Raw genomic sequence first — 25,106 nt, 5'->3', positions numbered from 1 at the left:
TAAAATAATTAGATATATGTAAGCAAGATAAAGATACGGAAGAAAGAAAGATAAAATGGTTGAATTGGATTCATTTTGTTATGAATGCAAATTTATGAAAATTCATGAATATTAAAAGAAACTTGGTTCAGTGGCAAAATATGAGAAGATCGGAGAAAAACAAAAAGACATTTTATTCAGAAAAGGAGTTGCATTTTACAGGTAAAAACTTCGACAAAACCAGTTACATTATTATTACTAGCTACTACTATTTAGTTTCCTTTTACAGTAGAGCTTCACTGTTAATCGCCGCCGTGTTTGAACCTCTTAAGCTGTAGTCATCCTTGGCCTTCCGTAGCTAGCTGGACCACTGCTGTGAGTCAAAGTGGTCTCGAGTGTGTTGAACTTGACCCTCTTTGCTTCTTCGGGTGAGATTTCGAATCCATTGGTTATGACAGCCAAAGGTAAACCTCTCAAGACTGAGGTTCTCCCGGCAAGAGTGTTGATTTGTGCGTTTGCGTTTGTCTTGAACTCGACCCACCTGAACTGGTCGCTTGTTGCACGTTTAACCACGGAGAAACCCTGAGGTACGACAATAAGCTGTCCTTGAGAGACTTGTCCGTCGAACACTCTGTCACCGTTGTCGTTTACGATCTGAAGTTGTGCTTCTCCGTCTGTCACGTAAAGGACCGCGTTGGCGTTTGCGTTCCACTGTGGAAGCACCATTGCGTTCTACACCACACACGTTTTAAGAGTCATGTTTAAATAGACATATTATAGCGAACCAAAACCTAAACCGAGCCAAACATTCAAAATGTCCACGTCCACCCTCATGCATATGCATGCATGCATATTTTACTTGGTTCTATATATCTAGTCATGAGTAGTCACTAGTCAGATAATATGTTACTTGGTTCTATCTAGTCATGCATATGTTGTTTAACTTACTTGACGGATAGATCCACGGAGGGCTGAGAGACGGATGAAGCGAAGGATTGGGAGATCGTAACTGTTGAGAGTGCTGAGGTAACCAAGCTGTGGCTTGTACACGTCAGCACGAGACGGGTCATCGAGGTTATCAACGGACCTGGCACTGCATATGGTCTCTTCTAAGCCGTTACCTTCTCTTTCTTCCTCCTGAGGTCTTTGGCCTCTCAAAGGTGGCCTAATGACACCGAACGGGCCTTTGACTCGGACAATGTTTCCACGGTTGTCTTGTTGGTTTTGAAGTTGTTGTGCTGTCTGAAGGTCAATCTTGAAAGCTTGAGCAATAACCTCTGGTCCGAAGCCACTGAAAATGTTCTTTTGTGGCCCTTGCTCTCGGCCTTGTAGCCATACTTGGCCTTGTGGGTTGTTTCCGGCCAAGTAAAATGGCTTCGCAATACATTAAAAAGATAAATCACTTTTTGTTATTTTGTGACTACATATATACTTAATTATATTCTTTTGAGGTTTGGTTTTTTATATACCCTTGGGTTGCGGTCGAGCTGGTTCTGGTGACTAGCTAGATCAAAGACGCTGACGATGACAAGTGGTTGCTGTCCTTCGTTGTAGAACCACTGTGCTACACCGGGTGTGGTGGCAATGGTGTCGCCGCTCCTTATGTGCTCCACTTTCTGGTGCATGTCGTGGAACCTTTGGCTTTGCTCTTCTTCTTCACCCTGACCCTCGTACTGTCGTCTGCCTTCGCGTGGTTGGAACACTGATGAGTCTTGGAATGTCTCGGCGCATCCGGGGATTACCTTTCCCATAAGACCTCTTCCTATAGTGTAACAAGTAATTTACATAGGTTTTAACGACATGAACCGTAGTGTCATGAATTCAAATCTCAAAATAGAAAGAATCGTACGTACCTTGAGCCACGAAAGAGAGCTTCGCGGTGTTGACGAAAGAAGGCAAGTATAGACCCTTAGACTCGATGACATAACGGACGAAGGAGACGCCTGAGCATCGGAGCTGAGGAGCATGGTGATCCCACACCTCGATGCGACCAGCCTCACTCTTCAGTACGTGTGAAGGCTCGAGCGCATTGAGCTGTTCGAGCTGGCACTCGTTAGGAAACTGCTGAGCTGTGTAGCCATGTAAAAAGACCAAAAGTGTTAAGGAGAAAGAAAGAAGAGAAGAGACTCTAGCCATTTTGTGTTATGTTTTCTTACTTTTTTGTGGTTTCTCACTTACGATATGTGAAGCTATTTATAAAAGAATTATTTGAATTTTGTTATTAAAAAAGTTGTTGAGGATAAATTGATTAAGATAAGAACTAGATATAAAGAATCGACTATGTACAGTTTACACTTCACTTGAATTGCTACTTTTGGCTTCACTCTGTACTGAAAACATATCACTGATGAACGGAGTCGACACATTTCAATTTGCATGGCTTATTCTTGTACATGTTTCTTACACCTCATCTTTAAGATAGGCACATACGTTAGCAACATGACAAATCTTTATGTAGTATTTATTGTTTACAATTCTCGAGATATATATAAAAAACAAAAATTAACCATTTTTGTACTTGTCAACAAAATATTAGATTTATTTTTGTTGTTGTTTATTATTCATAAGCTATATATCAATTGATTAGATCGTAATATAATATTGGGAGCATGGTCACATTCAAATTGAGAAAATGATGAGTTTTCCTATAACTCTAGTCAATTTTTTTTTTTGTCAACAAAACTTTAGTCAATTATTATGAATACATGCAAAGGAAAAAATGTTTGTATGGAAAATAAGTATTAAAGCATGATGGAGAGAAAAGACGTGGCGAAAGAAAACAGCTGAGAGATGTGGCGGACGCGACGAACATGTTGCGACGAGTGTACGGCTGCATGCGCTTATTCAGTGTCTAATGTAGAACTCGAAAACGTTAGAGCATGGGCATCATTCGGACGATTTGTTTGGTCCTAGAACAAAAAAATAAATTTTTCTTTTTTATTTTTTATTTAAAAAAAAAAAAAAAAAAAACCAATTGCCGGTCGTCACGTGTCACTGGAGCCACGAATAGTGAAAAACCAAAATAAAAAACGTCGAGTATGTGAGTACGTCCCATTTATTTTTCATTCTTTTTGATTTTTTTAAATAAAAATTAGAAAGACAAGGATAAGGGATCCGATGCTCATGGACTTAGACCATGTTTAGTAGAGGATCTCGTTTACGGTACTTCAAATTAAATTATAAATATATTTTACAATAAACTAATCAAATAAATCTATTAAAAACTTTAAACAAAAATCACCTTCCACTAGAGAATCGTCGGATTCGACAGAGAAAGAGAGAGAAAATTTCGCGAGAAGAAGAAAAAAAATTAGAAAATTGTTTTTTTTTTTGTTTTATATTTTACTCATCTTCCAATAACGAAGTGCCACGTCGCGGGTTTTTAGAGTTGCTTCTGTTGCTTCAAGAAGCAACGATTCTATTTTAATTGGACTCTTTTTCTTATTTTCTTTTTAATTGTTGGCCCACTTTCACTTAGTGAACCCAATGAGTATCGCCGAGTGGACATGCTCTTATAGCACCTCCAAATGTGAGAGACTCTTTTTAAGTATTTTATTAATATAATATGAATATTTTAAATATATTTGAATTATGTAATTAGAAAATAAAAAAAATTAACCAACAATAAAGAGACATGTCATAGATGAGTTCTTAAAAATTTCAGAACCTGTTTTTATTCACTCACTTCTTTTTATCTTATTTTTAATTAAATAATTAAAAAAACTTTAGATAAGAACCACCGTTAGAGAAGCTCTCAGCCTAGTAGATTACTGTACATATTTATTTCATAATCTATTTATTCAAGATGTGAATGGACACTATCAAAAAGGTCCAAGATTTGGAAATTTCAGTATATATACTTATAATTGTGTCTAAAATAAGTCTTGATTTTACAATCATCGTTCTCCTCTATGATATACTCCTCGAACTCTCTGTCTACAGAATTATTACCGGTGTTTAACATCCGTGACAACGAAGCTTGAGACATATATAGCCGCTACATGAACATCGAGTTTGATTGATTCAACATTCATTGTCGTAGTGAAATCAGATAAAACTCAGACACATATAATGAAAGATTAGATGAAATTGTGGAAAAGGAGTCGTGTTTATGATTTACATAAGCAAACATAGATAATGCGATTTCCTTTTTTTTTTTTTGTTTCCATTTTTCCATTTTTCCTTTCTTCTTTCCTTTACTTTTTATTTAACACATTTTGTTAACTAAATTTACTTTACTCGTTCATTTATTTATTGTTGTGTTTCCTTTTTTTGTGTGTGGTTAAAACATATCTCATTATATACCATAGCTTAACCAAAGTCATTTTTCCTATTGTTAGCCGATTAATAACTTAGTTATTCAAACCTAACTCAATCATTTTATTAAAATTTTGTAAACGTTTGGTAATCATGAAATAATAGAAAAAAAGAAGCAATGGTGGTGTTTTCGTCAAAATTAGTTTGTTTAATGTGAAAATATGACACAATCTAGTTGCTTCTATAGAGGTGAGTATTACAATCTTTTTTTATTTTAGGATTAAATAATTGAATTGTATACTTTCCATAATTTTCAGAAAATTGCTTTTTATTTATCTTTTTTAAAAACAGTTGTTAAAATTTATAATTTTCTTGCGATCATGCGAATTACTAATTTTGAAAACCAAACTTTATATAATAAGATATGATGATCTCTTCCTTTAAAATTTATAGTTAAGTTGTTTGCATGAATTTATAGTGACTAACATCTATCAATATGTTATAAATATCTAAATTAAATAACAAAAGAAAAAAATTGATCTATAGTAAGCAAAAAATAAGCAAAGAAATGAGCAAAACATAAGTAAATGCAGAAAGAAGTAAGAAAAACGAAAAGTGCAGAGAAGTTTTCAATATTGTTGATTCTAGCGACTTTAGGAAATGCGGTAATTTGGAAAACATATGGTGTTTCTTTTTTTATGTTGGATTCTTTCATGGCAGTAATGTTGTTTTCTATTAGATAGACTAATTGATACACTTAAAAAGATTATGTATAATCTCTAATGGCATTTTCTGTTTGCAATTATATATATCAAATGGAGTTTGTACGTTGATGGGATTAGTCCAAGTTGTAATATATTCGGTGTGGTCTACAAGAAGTCTAGCGTAAGGATCATATTGGAGATCGATTAAGTACCAAAACAATAGTATATTTCATTTACAAAAAATAAAACTAGTTTGTTGACAGAAATAAAATAAAATAAAACTAGTTTGTGATACTTTTCTATTTTATTGTTCGTTTTCTTTATTTTGTGTGTGTTTTGTTTACTATTGGCATTTCATATGATGTGAAATAATAACATACGTACGTTAGTAAGAATGTTTTTTTCGTACATGGTTAGGCCGAATATAAATATTTTTTATGCATTCTAATGAACTTTACTATGTGGTTTAGTTATTTGGGCCATACAGGTTTTTTCATTTTTTTCCTATAAATAGTTTGCTTGGACAGGATTTTAGTTGAGTCTTTCATTCTTCCTTTTACTTCTCCAAAATATAAAATCCAAAAATCTAAAAACTGTAGCTTAAAACATTATTTAAGAACTAACACACCCATCCATGGCCTAAATGTTGAAGACTTGAAGCATATCACATGAACAGTTGTTCAATAAGGTAATGCGTCTTTTAACGATCTTATTTTAAATTTCCGTTGCACTTGTTATAAAAATATTATTTTCTTAAATATAATTTAACATCTATATATATAAAGTTAGCTTTTTCTCTCTTCTCATAATGCCACCTAAGCATCCACCTAAGCCACATTTTTGTTTAAACATTAAAATAAATTTAAAACATTTATTTAGTGCATATTTATGTTACTTATTTAATTAACAGAAAGTTTATATAAATAAAAAAAATTATGTAAAAAAATGAAATGTTAAAATAAGAAAAACAATACTTTAATTTTTTATTAGTGGTAATAATATAATTCAACTTTCATTTTAAACTGATCATAATTTAATATTTTAAATATGTTACTGACTTTTAGAATGGAAGTAAAATTTACATTTATGGTAGACTAAAACAACATTTATGTAATTGTATATATAAAATTATAAAGAGGAAAAAAAATAAAAGTGAAATATTAGTTTATAACATGATCAAGAAGAAAAAAAATGATATTTCATAAATTGAATCAAGTGCTTTTAATCCAAATTTGAATATTAAAAGATAATAATTAAAGAGAAAATAATTATAATATTTTTTGAAAATCAATTAAAAATAATAAAATATCACAATATGAATAAAAAATTAACGAAACAAAATTATAAATCTCCCGCGCGGGTCAACTGCTAGTTATTTATAAAAAAGGTCATGTGTATAATCTTATGGATCATGTATATATTCAATAAGTTCAAGGTGGCCCTAACATAGTCCAATACATGCTTTCTGTTAGCTCAATTCAATATTCTTGTGCTCTTCAACTACGTGCCGTTTGGCCAAGAGAAAAGCATCATGCATTGTGAAAAGGGAGCATTGAGAGCAACACGAGATATATGCTCCACATGTAAATGACTCTACACCAAGAATCATTTATGATAAGTTGATATAAGCCATGCTTCGAACCGATTCAATAATAAACCATATTTCATTATTTACCAAAACAAAGCTAGTGTTCAGTGAAATGCTAATATTCGTAACGGTTGGTAATCATAGATCAAAAGCAACAAAACAAACATTAGTAATGATCACAACATATAGAAAAAGTCTTAATATAAAACTGGTAATGACCAACTTGTTCATCCCAGGCTGTCACTTAGCCATACTTAGACTTTTGTCCATACAATGAAACAAACACGTACATGTCTACATATACGACTATACGGATGTGCAATATTGTATATACATACGTATATCATACAGATACATGCATGATGCATCTATATTTTTGTATATATATTACTAAAGTTTTCCTAATTAACTAACTATACTAATCTTTTTCCTGATTAAAGAAAACACGTAACCAATATCAAAAGTGTTTATCATTATTGAACCATTTATATGTGTATTTATGTGTATAATAAATTAATCAAGTCATCGTTTTCATTGTTTATTAGACTACTAAGTACCAACCCACCATTAATTAATTGGGAGTTTTGTGTCTAAGAGGTATGTGTTTAGTGTCGGTTGTTACTCTTAAGTAAGTATACATTTACATTCATAGTAAAGGCAAGATTCCAATCTTATCACCATTCATGCTTTTACAATTCTGATGTGAATTATAATATATATTTTTATAGTTTTATCTTATAACTTATTATAGTGTTATTCAACTAATTTTTCATATATATCCTAAAATATTAAAATATCATATCATGTATCTTTTTCAGAAATTAGGATCATTCAAACGAATTAAATGTATAATTTGTATAAAGAATCCAATTTTGTCGGCAAATTTTTTTGTCAAAACGACGTATTAACCAATCCCATCTCATTCCAACTAAGTCACAACTCATCACTAAACATTTCTCTCATCCATATAAACCATTTAACTCCCAACCTCATTTTCCCACTAAACTCAAAACTCATAACGCAATGGCCACCCTTCATCTACCTCTAGCTCCTCTCCTCCTACTTATCCTCACCGCGGCCGCCTTCCTCTCCACGGAGATAGCTGCTCAGCCCGCGGCTCCGGCCCCTGGCCCTGCCCGTCCCATCAACATCACGGCGATACTCGAAAAAGGCGGTCAGTTTGTTACATTCATCCGTCTTTTAAACACAACTCAAATAGGAAGCCAAATCAATATCCAAATCAACAGTTCATCTGAAGGCATGACCGTATTAGCACCAACGGACAACGCATTCCAAAACCTTAAACCCGGAACACTAAACAAACTAAGCCCGGACGACCAAGTCAAGCTCATTCTTTACCATGTTAGTCCCAAATACTACACATTGGAGGATCTTCTCTCTGTAAGCAACCCGGTGAGGACTCAAGCTTCAGGTCGAGACGTTGGTGGGGTTTACGGACTTAACTTCACCGGTCAAGGGAATCAAGTCAATGTATCTACCGGTATCGTTGAGACACGTCTCAGCACTTCATTAAGACAACAACGTCCTCTTGCGGTTTACGTGGTGGACATGGTTTTGTTGCCGGAAGAGATGTTCGGAGAACGCAAGATCTCACCAGTGGCACCTCCTCCGAAGAAATCAAAATCTCCTGATGTCTCTGATGACTTAGACACAAACTCCACCAAGAAAGCAGCGCCTCCGACGGAGAAGTCTGGCTCCTGTGAGATGAAGTCTGGATTAGGGTTTGGTCTTGGACTTGTTGTCTTGACTTTGAAATTCCTCTTTTGAGTTTGTTTCTATATATGTTGATTTAATTTAATTGTGCGGTTTGTTATAAGAAATTTATTTATCTATTATATATGATTGCATGATTTTAAAATCGAGTTATATACTGTTAATTATTACTTTAATTTAATGATAAAATTCCCATTTTCTGAAGAGATCTGTATTTTTTTGTTAGTTCTTTGATCTGAAAAAGACGACAACCACATTCAACTGCAATTACAATTCCATGAATATAACTGTTGCAAAACATTAATTTAACTATGAATTTTGAACATACCAAAAAAAATTGTTTCAAAATTTGGTTATATAAATTTAATAAAATATCTAGCTGTAAAATTTGTCTGAAACATTAGAAAGACAAAACCGTTCCAACCAAATAAAAAAGAATGACAAAACCGTTAACTTTATTTTATTTACTTTAATTATCCCTTAATAGGCCTATTAAAGCCCATTAACAAAATAAATAAAATAAAATTAACGGTTTGAACATTAAACAACCGTTAACTTTATTTTGTTGTTGTTTAATTTCCAGGTTTATCCAGAGGGCACACATTTTATGATACCATGGTTTGAAAGACCAATTATCTATGATGTTCGTGCACGACCTTACCTTGAGGATAGCCAAAACTGGAAGTCATGATCTTCAAACCGTATGTGTAACTGTGTAATAGCGATCTGTGTTTCTTGTCTATATATCTGTTTTTGTTTCTGATGCTTTTGTTTGCTGCTGTACAGGTTTCAATTGGGCTTAGGGTTCCAACACGTCCTATGGGCGACCGTTTGCCCGAGATTTACAGAACACTAGGTGTGAATTACGGAGAGCGAGTTCTCCCTTCCATCATCAATGAAACACTGAAGGCAGTAGTGGCTCGGTACAATGCAAGCCAGCTCATGACACAGAGAGAAGTTAGTATCCTAGGATTCTTACTCTGATGTTCTAACCGTGACATTTTTTGCTCTGTTTGTCAAAATCCTATAATGTTTGTTTCTCTCTTCCAGGCTTGTGAGTAGGGAGATACGCAATATTGTGACAGAGCGAGCATCTAAATTCAACATTGCTTTAGATGATGTGTCTATTACAAACCTTAGATTTGGCAAAGAGTTCACTGAAGCAATCGAGAAAAAACAAGTTGCGGCTCAGGAAGCAGAACGGGCTAAGTACATTGTCGAAAAGGCCGAGCAAGAAAAGAAAAGTGCTGTTATCCGCGCACAGGTAATTTAACTGCATATTTTTTTGTGACAGCATTATACGTCTCTCGTTTGTAAGTTGTTAAATATCAATTTTGTGATTCGCAGGGAGAAGCTAAAGAGTGCTCAACTCATTGGCCAAGCTATTGCGAACAATAAAGCTTTCATCACTTTGAGGAAAATCGAAGCTGCAAGAGAAATTGCTCAGACCATAGCAAAATCAGCCAACAAGGTTTACCTAAGCTCCAACAATCTCCTGCTTAATCTCCAAGCAATGAACTTGGAGCCTAGCCCTAACACGTAGAGCAAAGAAGAAGTCACTTCGCATTGTCCAAATGGCCCTTTTGCTCTTTCTCAAGATTTGCTCATCAACCATTCAACATTCGTTTGAGATTTGAACAGTCTTTATAGATAACAAAGTAATACTTTCATTCACCTATGTTATACAAAAAGGTGTGCAAGTTAACAAATATATCAATCAAATCGTGTCCAACCAAGAATCAAACTCATCTAAAACTTTGGATTTTCCAACTGAGGACGACGAAGAGGTCTGGTTCTGCTGTGGTTTGATCGATGCTGAAGTACTTTCAAGCAAATCATCAAGCACATCATCAAAACCCGTTGTGTGAAGCTTTTGACCAGATGAGCTGTCTGGATTGTTGTATGGTTCTGGGCTACTATGAAAATTGAGAAGAGAATCTAGCTCTGTTTCAAAAGCTGAAGATTTTTGGACACAAGGATTCTGATTGGATGTACTTGAGGCGTTCCCCACCGGGTTAGGCTGAGTATGTGCTTCACTGACGGAGTTGAGGAGAAAATCTAGATCATCTTCAATTGCTGAAGCTTTCTCTGATTCGTCTGTAAGTATTCGTATTTCCTTAACTTGATCCAGAAACTCGGCTTCCAAGACTGATGATTCACCTTTTGCAACCTTAAGCTTTCCACTGAATTCTTGTTGAGCCGGCTCATTTAGCCTCGCTATCACAGCTTCAGCATCATATCCATCGCCGCCCACTTTTGATTGGGCTGTACACTGCAGAACCCATAATATCCAATACGTCAAACATAGAGCCTAGTGATGATTCTAAACTGTTTAGATCCAGTAAGTAGTAAGTACCAGCTCGGGCAATGGCAAAAGATCAGGTTCAATGTAGAGTCTCTCGTGCAAGTCCACTTTCTCTAGTGCATTTGCCAGAGCATTCAAATTCAAGGAGAGGAATCCAGGCTTCACTTAAGATAAGTTGGCAAATAGTAACACGATTAGCAAAGTTAAAGACCTCCCCATCTTTTGCTGATAAACAAGAGTTTCATTACCTCCTGATACGAAGGTGATTCATCTTCTTCAACAACAAAGTTATCATCTTCCATCCACGAAACTATACCTTCCCCTCTAGCAGAGATCATAGATCCAACAACACGACTAAATTCATCTGCAACAAATTCATAAAGTTGAATACTTTGTACTAACAACACTAAATCAAAGCAAACATGGTTCCTCTTCGACCCCATACCGTGCAAAAGATCGTCTAGGGACGATAAACAATCTGAATTGATACGAATCTTTGAATGAGACTCAGCTTGAGCTTCAGATATCAAATGCAAATAATCAGCTCCTTTGCTCTTCGGCAGAGTAACATCAGTAGTTTGGCTAATCGACGAACCCTCAGCTGCATCAAGCTCATCATCATCATCATCACTATAACGATCCCAATTCGACGGGAGTGCAGAGACTCGACGAGATTGAACCGGAGTCTTGGTTTGGTTCCCTTGAAGCTTCTCTGGATTTTTCTCTGAAACTACAGAAACTTTCTGCTTATGAACAGAATGCGATTTCTTGCTATGGTGTTGAGTGTGAGCTCTCTTCGATTTCGCCAGTGATTTTGTGTCCATCGCTGAGGAATTGAACCAAAACCAAAACTTTCTGAGAAATTAGAAATTGAGAAACTGAACCAAAATTAGGGTTTCTACGCCAACATCAATAAAATCATTCCCAAATCGGTAACAGTACGATTCAAACTAACGCAAAGGAATCACAATAGAATGATAATTTTGAGATCGAAACGAAGTAAGGAAGATCGAAGAAGCTTTGATTTTGGGGAATTTGAGAGAGAGAGAACAGACTACGGAGCGACGAAGAAGAAGAGATGAAACGGAAACTATCGAGATTCGTTGAGTACGACACCGTATTGGTTATTTCTAATTGGGCCATAAAGCCCATTATCTAAAAGGCTTTTTGTTTTTGTGTTTTGATCATTGTGAAAAGGGTTTGTCCGTCTAATGCTAATTAAGATTGCATCAAGATGTTTCTCAAACTAATAATACTCTAAAGCTAAATTAACCTCTAATCTGCAAAAAAATATACATATTAGTAATGGGTGTCTCTTTTTTTTTGGAGCTGATAATTTGAGACCTTATGTACATATCTCCACCTATCTTGGATATGATGGACTAAAAGATCAGCTTGGTATTCCAAAAAACACACCATGTGATCCAAAAGATTAGACAATTATCTCTTCGGCTAGGTTTATTTATATTAGAATGGAACATATGTAGACATAGTGAGCTCCCATATATTCAGATAACTTGATAAAATCTTCTTTCCTATGATAACATGTCGTTAATAAACATTGTCAGCTATTGGTTCATAATAAAAACAGAGAATATTGGACGAGTTAAAATAGACGTTGAAAGTCCATTTTAACAAGTATACTTCTATCGGATTAACGAGTTAACATTTATATTTTATTAACTTTTTAAAAAAACTATCGAATTAACGATGCATCTAATGTAACAACGTTTTTTTTTTATCGTATAGTTATTACATTTATTTTAAAAACTGAAAAAGGAATCCCCTCTTGAGTCAGATCTTCTCTTTGCTTTTAACTGACTAACAAGCGTACGAGACTCTTTGTCTTGGGACAAATTGGTGATCGCACACATGATATTACAATGTTTCAAGGATCTAGGAAACACTTTTGGTACAAAGCTTCAAATAATTATCAAATTTATAATGGTTCAAGCATTTGGGAAACACTTATTAGTTAAAAAGCTTCAAATAACTATCAATAACATTTGCTGCCGTACAAATAAACTACATTAATATATGCTTTTACGAACCATGAATTAAGGATCAAGTTGGATGCCGTATAGAAAAGAAAAATATGGATCAAAGTGGACCAAAGTTTGACCATTTTGATAAGGTCCGATATTATATAGAACTTGTCTTTATTACCTATTGTTCCATCCATCCATATAGTACCATCAGAATCAGCTTCCAGTGTTGGTGGTCGTGTGTTAAACCTTATAGAAACCGTCTATTTCCCAAAAATGTATAAGCATTAATTTGCACTCGCAACTGTTTACGTGGATTTGTAGAGTTTGAAGGTAAAAATTTCAATATAAGCTAATATGTTTTACGTTGATCTCACTAAGTTATATTGAATTGTAGGAGACATTGATGATTATTTTGATGATGAAGATATTAATACTACAAATATGGCTAGTACTTCAGGAGTTGAAGAGTCTAACACTTGATGACGTTAGTGATTTGATTAATTGGTTCTTCATATTTTAAGTGTTTCATTATATAATTCTCTAAAATTGTTTGTTTAATTATTTTTCAGAGACTTGTTAGATCGATTGAATGTTTTTAAGTTTCAGATTTTGATGAGTTTTGGATTTTAATGAATTTGGATTTTATATTGTATTTAATATTAGAAGTTGCAGTTTACGTTATATTGTATTTCAATTTTTGAGGATTTTTTAAATATAATTACAAATTAATAACCTTATTTCTTGTTAAGAAAAAAACTTGTGTTAGAAAAAAAGAAAACTGAACAGAACCAAGGCTTCTTATTTTTTCAGAGAGAAAAGGAAAATAAATTCAGGGCCAGAAAGGGTTCAGCCCTTTAATATTAATTTTACAAAAACTTTTTATATTCATGGTTGAACAGGCCAGGGTTGAACATGGCTTACAAGCTCTTTTTAACAATCCTAGTATAATTTACGTCAATATGTCTTATTTTATCAAATTCACTCATTGATTGAATTTGACAGCAAGAAAATAACTTAGCTATCACCCTAGTTGTATTTCGATTGTAAGCAAAATAGTAGTTAAAAAATATAGATTACAAAAATGAGATTTCAATACAATAGAAATTGACTCTATAAGTATATATATATAATGGCAAAATTATATTAAAATTTTGATTATGTGTGTGACAACTAAACAACTACTTTTATATTTAGAGATAATACTATTTATTTCTCAATTAGCTAGCACCAATATATGGATTGTTCGAGTCTCTATCAACTTTGTGGAAAAGGTTGATGAAGAGTGTGACTTTATCTTTTAGTTACTTTTTATAACCCATGAAAGAGAATCTTAATTAAGGTCCCATTTCAATGTTTTCACAGGAAGTTGCATGTAAAAGTTGTATAGAATCCCTAGCTACTTTGAATATCTGAAAATACGATCGAGTATTTAGCTGTAAGAGTAATTAGAAAAGTATATATATGTTTTACGTACTAAACATTATTTAAATTATGGTTCTTGTTGTAATTATGTGTTGGCTAAAAAAACAGAAATTTACGTCGAAAATTTTACGTGACGCTTTGACGCATTCGAAACTGTCGCTTAGTAGCTGAATTTGCAGTTTGGTAATAGAAAAGTCAAGAAACAAAATGGGTTTTTTGTCTTGTAATAATTGTCTATAGTGATTGACCAAAAAATGTATTGGATTGGTCAAAATGTGAGTAAAAACAATAACGCCATTATCATTCACTAAATGACATATGTATACTTTTAACTCTATAATCGTATCTTATTGATAATGATCTGTATATATCGCCAAATTTGAATGCCATGAATCTATGATTTGTCTTCTTTGAAATGTCGTTTATCGATCGCACCCTTGTCCATGTTTATTTACTTTATACTCGTCTATTGATACTTACATGACCCTTTAACTTTGAACTCTTAATTCTATCTTATAAAGAGTTTAGATGACTCAGCTAAAATCATAGATTGTATGATTTTAAAGGATTGTTTGAGAGTTTTATACAATCTTGTTGATTAGTTTTTTAAAGTCTTGTAAAGTCTCTCAAACAATCTCTGTATTTATAAGATACTTTTCATGACTTTATTTTGTAAAGAAGAGTGTTTAAAATCATAAACCAATAACATAAAATTTTTATTCATTAACAATCAGAGATTCTTTAGTTTTAATTGAATAACACATAACTTTTAATGACTTTGTAAAACTCTGTATCCAATAACTCGATATTTATGAAGATTTTGAAAGACTCTTTACAAATCAATAACTAATAACAACAAACTTTAAAAGAGTTTTGTAAAATCTTGATTGAATAACAACAGATTCTACCTAACATCTAAAGTCATTAAAACTCCATATAACTCACAAACCAATAACACCCCCTTATACTATGCATGAGTCAAAACCTTAAAATCAAATTCACACTCGCTATATATATATACTCGTATGATATATATGGTATCTTCTTATATACAAAAATCGAACTAGAGAGTCTAAGAAACTCAAGCCTTTGTAACAATATATATAGCCGTATACGTACGGTTGGTAAATTGTGTGTATATATAAAGATAGGGATGTATGCGTTTTAACCTAATAATGCATCTGCAAAGAAAAGTATATATTCTTCAACTTTCTTATTATGAACCAAGAGCAGAGCATGTGGTATATCTGTAATGTACCCTCTAGATCCACATCTTGTCTTGCCTTTGCAATATATATATATTTCTACTTACTTTTATTTAGCTTCAATTCTGAGGAGATAAAGCGTCAGTTCCCTCAATCCTAAGTCATATTTGTATTTTAAAAACTATAAAACATAGACACACAAGTTTGTTTTAATCTTCACATTAGCATATATACGAAAAATATAGTTTCATATATATATATATATATGTTTATATTTGTGGATATATACATGCATTTCTGTCTTGGCATATTTTTTTATGTGTGGGAACAATACTATACATTATAAGGTCTTGAAAATTGTGGGAGAATATTCTGGTGCCACCAAAGTTCAAGAAGAAAAATCCAAAAATTTTATTAATTAAAAAAAGTTTACCAGTTTTTTTAACACAAAAAGGACACTCTTAAAAACATCATTACATTATGATTAAAGTTTTAATTGTGCTCAAAAAGAATTGTTAATTAAGTCAGCCCACAAGCAGTCGACTTCCAAAAACCTTACCTGCCTTTTGTCAGTTCTATGTCTCTCGCCTTTATTCCTTTTTAGTTAAATCATGATAATCTCACGTATTAGCTTAGGGCAAACATAAACTATAGTTAGATTTAGTTAATTGTTACTATTTGTTAGAAGATCGATATGAATGGAAAAAAAGTCATGCTTCAACGAGGTGCATGCCTCAACATATAAGTATATCTTATAATACATAATATATATAACATGTATAATAAAACTGTATATTAACATTCGAAAACTATATATAATTATAATGTCAAGAAACCTATAGCGTATAAAGGTTTTATTGTTATTGCTCACTAAGCAAGAGAGTTTAATTAACCTCATTAAGGTACATAGGGAAAATGTAAGTTAATGACAAATTATATTTAAATTAAAGTATATCATAATATATGATTATCCAAAGTATAGTTGCCTATGTGATTAGCTCAAGTGATATTATGCTAAAGTTATTAAGCTGATTAATTTAGTTTTTTTTTATCTTGGTGATGTAATAATGTAGAATTTTAGATTGATGATATTCTCAAATATAGTGATTAATACATATATATATATATATATATATATATATATCTCATGAATAAGTTTGAAACCAGCTTATATAGGAATTACATATAGCATGAGATGTAAAAGAATTTCGCAAAGATGTGAGACCCATATATATTCTTATGTTTTGTGAAAGAAATAAAAATTGACTTTGTTAAATTACAAATTTTTGTGATACTTTTTTCCAAAAGAAAAATACGCTTTGTCACTTGAATCACTTTCTTAAAAGAAAAAGAGGGGAAAAAAAGGAGAAAAATTATCATAGAAAAGCAAGAAAAATTATACTCTTATCTAACCATTCAATAAAGTCACCAAAATATTTTCACAAATCCAAAAACAAATATTCATAAATAAAAATGTTAATTAAGAAAACAGTTTCAGAGTTATAAAGAGTTTGATTTCAGCAGCTAACTTCATCGGAGTAATAAAATCTCAACATTTCATAATAAGAAAAGTTTTGATTTTACTGTCGAAGGAACTCTTAATATGTATCTTAAGCTAGGTATTTTTTTTGTCGTATGTTGTTGGATTATACCTAAAGAGCACGTGCATGGGTACACGTGCATTGCAGGCTTTGTTCGACAAACAAGAGATGTAACCATCACCGTAGGATGTGTTTCACATATACTACTGAATAATTCTGATTCATATGAATGACTATATCCACATATATGATGGGATTGATCATTCATTTGCCTGTGTTTTTAAAGCCAATACAATCCTTGCAAATATAAAAAAAAATTGATCAAAACAGTTATAATTTCTTTATTTTTCACTGATAAATTTTTGCAATATACATAGGTCAAAACCATTTTTAACTTGTTTTATATGTTTAGTTATTTCTAACCTTTAAAATCAGCATATCAGAGTTTTTTTTTTCTTTTTGTCTTTTAACATGAAACAATAAGGTTTATACGAAGGGATTCTTAGACAAATATGAATATGCCATTTTATCACTTAAAATTCCCATATTTATGTTATGTTTTAGCTAAAACACACCAAAAAATGAAACTAAATAAACCCAAACATACTTAACGAGTAAAACCCATAATCGTGTTTTTGTAGCATGAAAATGACAAATGCATAAGATTTTCCCAAAATGGCAAATCTAAAAATTTGCAAACTCATAATTAATTCATTTATAAATCATGTAATATTAATTATGATTTTATTTTATTTTTGTTTTTGGGTAAAATAATTGTATTTTACTTTAACTAGAGATGTATATTGGTCTATAACCCCAATTCAATTTAGATAAAATTTACGATTACATAAAATCTTATGGTAAGAAAAGAAAATTTAAACTATAAACAATAGGAACAAAAAGTAAGTAATTATTGGACCCAAAAAAAAAACAGAAAAAAATGGAGGAAGAACACAAATAACGAGATCATCATTCTAAAGGCAGAATTATCAAACTTTCTATGTGTCATAACGCACTACTCAAACTGTTGCAGCAAAATTCATATATTTAAACTAGTAGTTCATCAAAAATCAAATAAGAGTTTCAAATTGTATACAAAAAACTATGTAATATTTAATTAGAACAATGAAATAAAACAAAGACCTAACAAAAAAAATTGTTTGATATACTCAAATACTAAAACTGATAGAGAGTGAGCCAATAATATTATCAAGGCATGGTAAAAATTTTTTTCTATTTTGTACATTTATTTATTTATATTGGCTTTGTTCCTATGATGCTATCACTTTCAACTTATGATTTTCCACCGCCATCCACTTTGCAATCTTATAATAATCTGATAAAGAGGAGAAAAATTACAACTAACCTTTAATTTTTTAATGGCTGCAACAGTTTAACAGATCAAGGTGCTCATATACACCCACACACACACATACATTTTTATATATAGGAGCTAATAATATAGAGTGGTATAGGTTAAAGACAAAAGCCATATATAAGTGGAGAACCCAATATATCTTTGTCTTTGTTGTTTTTTTTTTCCTTCTTTCTCACATTCATAGTTAACTTGCAGATTTCTAATCTTTTTTTCATTATATCACCCTTTTGTCTCCTTCTCATTCTCTCTCTCAGCTATATACAAAAACCTACTTTTAATTTCTCTCTTAATAAGTCAAGAATCCAAGAAGAAGAAGACATGACGACAGGTGAAGTTCTTCAAACAACAATCTCTAGTACTGGATCAGGCTTTGCTCAGAGCTCTTCAACTCTGGATCATGATGAATCTCTTATCAATCCTCCTCTGGTTAAGAAGAAGAGAAACCTCCCTGGAAATCCTGGTAATAGATTAATTATATTAAATCTAGCTAAGCTAGCTTGATCAGCATCACCTCAAAAAGAAAACCCTAGATTCTTGTTCTACCTTTTTCTCTATTAAGTTGTTTTTTGTTCTAGATCTTGACCTATATATACATCAAAAATATTATATATATATATGGCTGCATGAGTTATGTATTCGATCATTGAATCATCATCATGTTTAGTTAAAAGTTTAAGAGAGTTCTTCTCTTGGTTTCCATGAGAATATATATATTTACATGTCCTTAATTTATCATTACTACCCCACAAAGAAAAGGCATATACATTGTTTTGACTATATTACATGATCTGATTTTTTTTTTTTTATATAAAGATTTTGTTATCGGGTTTGACCTAGTTAATGAAACCACAAAAATGTTAATGATCCACTTAGATCCGGAAGCTGAAGTGATAGCTTTATCACCTAAGACGTTGATGGCAACAAATCGGTTCCTATGCGAGATCTGTGGCAAAGGTTTCCAAAGAGACCAAAACTTACAGCTTCATCGGAGAGGACACAATCTTCCATGGAAGTTAAAGCAGAGGACAAGCAAAGAAGTGAGGAAACGTGTCTACGTTTGCCCTGAGAAGACATGCGTCCACCATCACTCCTCTAGAGCTCTAGGCGATCTCACCGGGATCAAAAAACATTTCTGCCGGAAACATGGCGAGAAGAAGTGGAAGTGCGATAAATGTGCCAAGAGATACGCTGTCCAATCTGATTGTAAAGCTCATTCCAAGACTTGTGGTACTAGAGAGTACCGTTGCGACTGTGGCACCATTTTCTCAAGGTGCGTAGTATCTTTCTTTTTCTATCAACCACACGATTAAAGTAAACTAAACTTCATGTGAACTATCTCCAAATATACATATATATATATATATATCATGTATATATGTGTTGTCTTTTTGTATTCATCATGTTCGAAAGCTATTCTATAGTAGCTTTTTAGAGTCCGAATCTTGGTTTTTGTCAATATATAGTTTGATTAAGTTTTCTAAGTATGTTTTTGTCATTTTCTATGTGTTTTGTTTATCTTCTTGAAGTAGGGTAATGTTTCTTGCTTGGTAAATATGTTTTTGTTTGTTTGATGATTGTTGCAAAAAAGAGTATAAATTTATAATAACCATATGATGAAACATAAGCTAAGCTAGAAATCATAATATATACAAATATATAGGGAGTATATATATATGCATGTAAACTTCAAAAATGGTAACATTATATTTTACTATATATGTGGAAAAAAGTGTCAACACAATTTGACAAATCTGTATTTGTATTTAGCCTTTTCACTTTTTACTACAGAACATAAAAGAAAAAAAAAACAAAAACTAAAGATTAATGTTGGTTTTGGTTGAAACAGGCGTGACAGCTTCATTACTCATAGAGCTTTTTGCGATGCCTTAGCTGAAGAAACAGCTAAGATAAACGCAGCGTCTCATCTCAATGGTTTAACCGCCGCCGCTGGAGCCGCAGGATCAGTAAATCTCAACTATCAATATCTTATGGGAACACTAATCCCACCGCTTCAACCATTTGTGCCGCTACCGCAAACAAATCAAAACCATCATCACCAGCAACATTATCAGCCGCCACCTGCGTCGTCCTCGTCCCTCTCCTTATGGATGGGACAAGACATCGCGCCGCCTCAACCGCAACCGCAAGACTACGACTGGGTTTACGGAAACCCTAAGGCCGCGTCTGATCAGTGCATTGATAACAATAATAATAATCGCGATGAGCTCATTGCACAAACCGCAAACGCAAGTTCGGCTACTACTACTACTACTCTCTCTGTCCCTTCTTTGTTCAGCAATGACCAAACGCAAAACACAAACGCAAACGCGAATATGTCCGCTACAGCTTTACTACAAAAAGCGGCTGAAATTGGCGTTACATCGACGACGACAGCCGCGACCAACGACCCGTCGACGTTTCTTCAAACCTTCCCGCTAAAATCCTCCGACCAAACCGCCACTTACGACGACGGAGAAAAGTTCTTTGCGTTGTTCGGATCTAACAACAACAACATTGGACTAATGAGTCGTCATACTCATGATCAGGAGATTGAGAACGCTAGAAACGACGTTACGGTTGCGTCTGCGTTGGATGAATTACAGAACTACCCTTGGAAACGTAGGAGAGTTGATGGAGGAGGAGAAGGAGGTGGAGGAGGGCAAACTCGAGATTTCCTTGGGGTCGGTGTACAAACGTTGCGCCATCATCCATCGTCTATCAATGGATGGATTTGAAACATAACAAAAGTTTCGAGTGCAATGCATAAATAACAAAAAAAGAAGACTCTTTTGTAATTTTACACCATTTTCTAAAAACACATATGGTAATGGAAAGTTGTTTTCTTTTATTAATTCAAGATTTTGAAGCTTAATCATTTCTGATACATATGTGATAATGAACTTGTTTATCTTTAATTAGATACATAAGTCATATATGTATTTTTAAGCTAAGCAATACTATTTCGGACATACAACAAGATGTACAACTAATATTTAAGACATATAACCTACAATAATATATTTCTAAAGAATTATTAAAGTTTATAATTTAATTAATATTTTAACTTAACCTAATAATCGTTAAGCTTTCAAAAGTTTTCGTATTCAAAACTCTCTCCCCCCTTATTATTGTTTCTTTTTTTTTTTAATGTTCCACTCATCTCTATTATATTCATCTTCGAGTTTCACTATTTATCGTTATTCATCTAAGGAATCAACTAATTCAATTGGAGTGTTAAAACAATTTATCTTTATTTTCATGGGATGCATGGTCTATAGATATATAAAGTTTGAACATCGTCAAGCAACCCAAAATACATATAAAGTTGACTAAGTTGTGATATCGATTAGTAGACTGATTTCACGAATATATTGGGTCAAGGAATAAAGGCATTCAAGGAAATAATATTGGTTTTATAAGCATATTCGGTGAAGAAGATAAAGTGAAGATCCATGCATATTCTCCATTAAAGGAGTAAGAAAAGGTCTTTTCTTCTTGTATGCAAAGAATATACAAAAACAAAAAGCATAGATAGAGTGGAGAAGTGGTGGCTGTAGGGACAATGAAAGGTGGAGACTTTTGGAGCTCAATTATTTAAATCCTAACCCTAACTCGAAGGCAAAAAATTTTAAACTTTATAGTGGAGGAAAAGAATAGGAAAAGAGAAAAAGCTTGATATTCCTAGCTTAGGCTTTTTTCCACCTTTAGCTTATCTCTCTTTTGAATTCATGAAGAAAATTAGATTCAATCATATGTTAATATATATATATATATATAGATAACTCGATAAGTTTAACAAAAGAAAAGACAATTATTTTTTTTCTTTATTAAAAAAACTTTTTACATTTTCTTTAAAATATATTGTTAAAACGAAACTTAGTCGATAATATATAATATTTTAGAAATATGAATTGCTTTATATATATATATATATATATTTTAAATTTCACAACGATGTTATATTATTTTCTAGCGTTTATGCATTATTTCGAAGAAAATGCAAGATATATACTAGATAGTTTAGAAAAACATATAAGAATTGTTCTAATTGATTTTAATGACAATAAGAAGATATCTTACAAAGCTAAAGTTGTACACATGATAAGAAAATATTTTACAATTCTACCTGATGTCACAAACCTCACCAAGCTGTTTCAACCATGCATGACCATCTAATCTTTTAAAAGTTTCAGTTATAACTATTAATCTCATAAGCCTTCAAAGGTATAAGAGGAAATGAAATTTGTGCCTGTACTAGATAGTTCAATTTTTTTTTTTTTTTTGTCTTCGTAGCAGCTTCATCAAGCTGCTTTGTTATATTACCTATATTAGTTAGTGCCTCAACACCTAAATGCTATCTTTTATTATTCATTGGATACTAAGCGTTTGGATATTTTGAAGACTAATTTGATGAATTTTTTTCTTGTTAATTATGCAAGTGAGATTAAGAAAAAGAAGTTATAATTTCTGCTCATTTTTAGTTAATCTTTAAAATAATAATACATAATTTTTGTATTTTAAAAATATTAATTTCACCGACAAAAAAATATTAATTTCAGAAAAATACAATTCTGATTGTTGAAAAAACAAACAAAACATATGTGACTACCCTATAAAAGAAACATGTAGGGCAACTAAATTTACAGACCATTTAGGACAAAATGTTAAACCAACTACCAAACTTAGCTTTTGCCTATGTTATAGAAAGATATAATAACAATTGGTATCAAACTGAACTAGGATTGGACCCGCGCTATAGTGCGGAGGAAAATTTCCAATTTCATTTTTGTACTTATCTTTTAATATATAGGATACAATACAATTTCGGTGACCGAACCAGAAACTCAATCAGTAACTCATAAAACTAAGGAAATGCCATAATACTTGTCTTTTATATATTAACATCGTTTTAATATACTACTAATGTTTGCACAAACTTATAAACACATTTAACAAGAATGATCTCTATGTTATTATTATATATGTATGTGTTGAATGCATTATTTTTGTGATAAAACTAAGGAAATGCCATAATACTTGTTTTTTTATATATTAACATCGTTTTAATATACTACTAATGTTTGCACAAACTTATAAACACATTTAACAAGAATGATCTCTATGTTATTATTATATATGTATGTGTTGAATGCATTATTTTGTGACAAAAAACGTATAATAAGTTTATACCTATCACAAAAAAACGTATAATAAGTTTATAACTAGTTGAAAACATGCACTAATTCTGCAAATGTACGTAGATAGATACGTATAAGGAGGGTAGTAGCGTATTTGGTTAACATCACGAACTTCAAGCCCATAAAAAGACCCATTAGTGACAGTAGCGAAAGCCCTAATTTCCAAATACGTAGGCCCATTAGGAGGCTAGTAGCGTGTTTGGTTTGCATCACGAACTTCAAGCCCATACAAAGGCCCATTAGTGACAATAACGAAAGCCCTAATTTCCAAATACACAGGCCCATTAGGAGGGTAGTAGCGTATTTGGTTAACATAACGAACTTGAAGCCCATAAAAAGGCCCATTAGTGACAATAACGAAAGCCCTAATTTCCAAATACACAGGCCCATTAGAAGGGTAGTAGCGTATTTGGTTAGCAAAACGAACTTCAAGCCCATAAAAAGGCCCATTAGTGCAAATAACAAAAGCCCTAATTTCCAAAATACACAAAAGTTGAGAGCGGAGTCCCCTCAGAGAAGAGAGAGAAGAAGAAAATGAAATTTACAGATTCTCCGGTGATCGATCTGACGGTGAACGGCACAAAACTCTCAATCCAACAAGACAATGGCTCGATGCACGTCGGAACCTCCGTATGGCCATGCTCACTAATCCTCTCCAAATTCGCCGAGCGATGGTCTACACTAGACTCCTCATCATCAACCTCTCCGAATCCATACGCCGAACTCTTCGATTTCCGCCGCCGCCGCGGAATCGAGCTAGGAACCGGATGCGGAGTCGCTGGAATGGCTTTTCACCTACTAGGTTTAACGGAGATAGTGCTCACAGACATCGCACCAGTCATGCCGGCGCTAAAACACAATCTGAAACGGAACAAAGCGGCGTTAGGTAAATCTCTGAAAACCTCGATTGTGTATTGGAACAATCGTGATCAGATCGATGCGTTGAAACCGCCGTTCGATCTTGTGATCGCGGCGGATGTTGTGTATATAGAGGAATCTGTAGGGCAGTTAGTGACGGCGATGGAGTTGTTGTTGGCGGATGATGGTGCGGTTTTGTTAGGGTATCAGATTAGGTCACCTGAAGCTGATAAGTTGTTTTGGGAGATGTGCGACGTCGTTTTTAGGATTGAGAAAGTTCCTCATGAGCATCTTCATCATGAGTATGCTTATGAGGAGACTGATGTTTATATCTTTAGGAAGAAGGTGAGTGAAGTTGAAGTAGAAGAATCATGAAGCTTGTTTTAGTTTCTGTTTCTGTTTCTGTTGTGTTGTTGTTACAATGGAATGATCTCATATGTTCTTAGATTATTGTCTTATTGCATAGACAAGAGTTGAACACAATTCCATTAAACTCTCCATTTTTGTAACGATATGTGTTAAAATGTACTACTTTTTTAATTTCTCTAAGTAACTAATTCCCCTTGCCCAAATAAATATGTCAATGTTACCACCACTGTTAGAGCAGGTCCGGTGTTCGATACTGGTTCATGGGTCTGTTAGTGAACGGTTGGGTGTTCGGATCGATTCTGATTGATGGGTCTGTTAGTGCACGGTCGGGTGTTCGGATCGGTTATGGTTCATGGATCCTATGTTAAACTCTTAAGTGAGGGGACGTATATGTGAGTTTGACCTCGAGCGGTTTGGGGTAAAAACACATACATAGGTTAAATTAGAAACGGTTGGAATGAGCAAGACCGAAACCAAACAACATATATACCAAAGATGATATTCATATACATTTTAAGTCAGGGTTTACTTTCAAGGTAAAACTACATGTTATTGTGATGGCATTTACAACATAATGTCA

General features: G+C 33.1%; 6 protein-coding genes across 6 annotated transcripts; 4 read left to right on the top strand and 2 right to left on the bottom strand.

Moving 5' to 3' along the window:
- Nucleotides 1-149: 149 nt before the first annotated feature.
- Nucleotides 150-2,134, bottom strand: LOC17874616 (12S seed storage protein CRA1). The gene is made up of 4 exons (XM_006282299.2): nucleotides 1,833-2,134; nucleotides 1,449-1,741; nucleotides 928-1,353; nucleotides 150-711 (listed from the first exon to the last, which is right to left on the bottom strand). Exons 1-4 carry the CDS (start codon nucleotides 2,113-2,115, stop codon nucleotides 307-309), a joined length of 1,407 nt encoding a protein of 468 aa, XP_006282361.1. The 5' UTR covers nucleotides 2,116-2,134; the 3' UTR covers nucleotides 150-306.
- Nucleotides 2,135-7,527: 5,393 nt separating this feature from the next.
- On the top strand, nucleotides 7,528-8,468 carry LOC17876377 (fasciclin-like arabinogalactan protein 13). Its single transcript, XM_006281620.2, has one exon. The coding sequence runs from the start codon at nucleotides 7,552-7,554 to the stop codon at nucleotides 8,314-8,316; it is 765 nt and encodes a 254-aa protein (XP_006281682.1). The 5' UTR covers nucleotides 7,528-7,551; the 3' UTR covers nucleotides 8,317-8,468.
- Nucleotides 8,469-8,539: 71 nt separating this feature from the next.
- LOC17876172 (prohibitin-2, mitochondrial) lies at nucleotides 8,540-9,805 on the top strand. Its single transcript, XM_023781929.1, is given in 6 exon segments — nucleotides 8,540-8,551; nucleotides 8,846-8,935; nucleotides 8,937-8,963; nucleotides 9,049-9,218; nucleotides 9,313-9,526; nucleotides 9,614-9,805. Coding segments are annotated over 6 exon segments (705 nt in total).
- A 66-nt stretch (nucleotides 9,806-9,871) lies between these two features.
- LOC17875220 lies at nucleotides 9,872-11,634 on the bottom strand. Its single transcript, XM_006281768.2, has 4 exons — nucleotides 11,013-11,634; nucleotides 10,816-10,931; nucleotides 10,619-10,726; nucleotides 9,872-10,534 (listed from the first exon to the last, which is right to left on the bottom strand). The coding sequence occupies exons 1-4, from the start codon at nucleotides 11,389-11,391 to the stop codon at nucleotides 9,980-9,982; spliced, it is 1,158 nt and encodes a 385-aa protein (XP_006281830.1). The 5' UTR covers nucleotides 11,392-11,634; the 3' UTR covers nucleotides 9,872-9,979.
- A 6,627-nt stretch (nucleotides 11,635-18,261) lies between these two features.
- LOC17875635 (zinc finger protein NUTCRACKER) lies at nucleotides 18,262-20,953 on the top strand. The gene is made up of 3 exons (XM_006280292.2): nucleotides 18,262-18,561; nucleotides 18,975-19,371; nucleotides 19,948-20,953. Exons 1-3 carry the CDS (start codon nucleotides 18,420-18,422, stop codon nucleotides 20,834-20,836), a joined length of 1,428 nt encoding a protein of 475 aa, XP_006280354.2. The 5' UTR covers nucleotides 18,262-18,419; the 3' UTR covers nucleotides 20,837-20,953.
- A 2,779-nt stretch (nucleotides 20,954-23,732) lies between these two features.
- On the top strand, nucleotides 23,733-24,710 carry LOC17875869 (protein N-lysine methyltransferase METTL21A). The gene has a single exon (XM_006281675.2). It carries the CDS (start codon nucleotides 23,834-23,836, stop codon nucleotides 24,530-24,532), a length of 699 nt encoding a protein of 232 aa, XP_006281737.1. The 5' UTR covers nucleotides 23,733-23,833; the 3' UTR covers nucleotides 24,533-24,710.
- The last annotated feature ends 396 nt before the right edge of the window (nucleotides 24,711-25,106 follow it).

This window comes from Capsella rubella, unplaced genomic scaffold (assembly GCF_000375325.1).
Source record: "Capsella rubella cultivar Monte Gargano unplaced genomic scaffold, Caprub1_0 scaffold_8, whole genome shotgun sequence".
NCBI classification, from domain to species: domain Eukaryota; kingdom Viridiplantae; phylum Streptophyta; class Magnoliopsida; order Brassicales; family Brassicaceae; genus Capsella; species Capsella rubella.
Note: the sequence above shows the minus strand (reverse complement) of the source record. Positions and strands in the feature narration are given on the sequence as shown.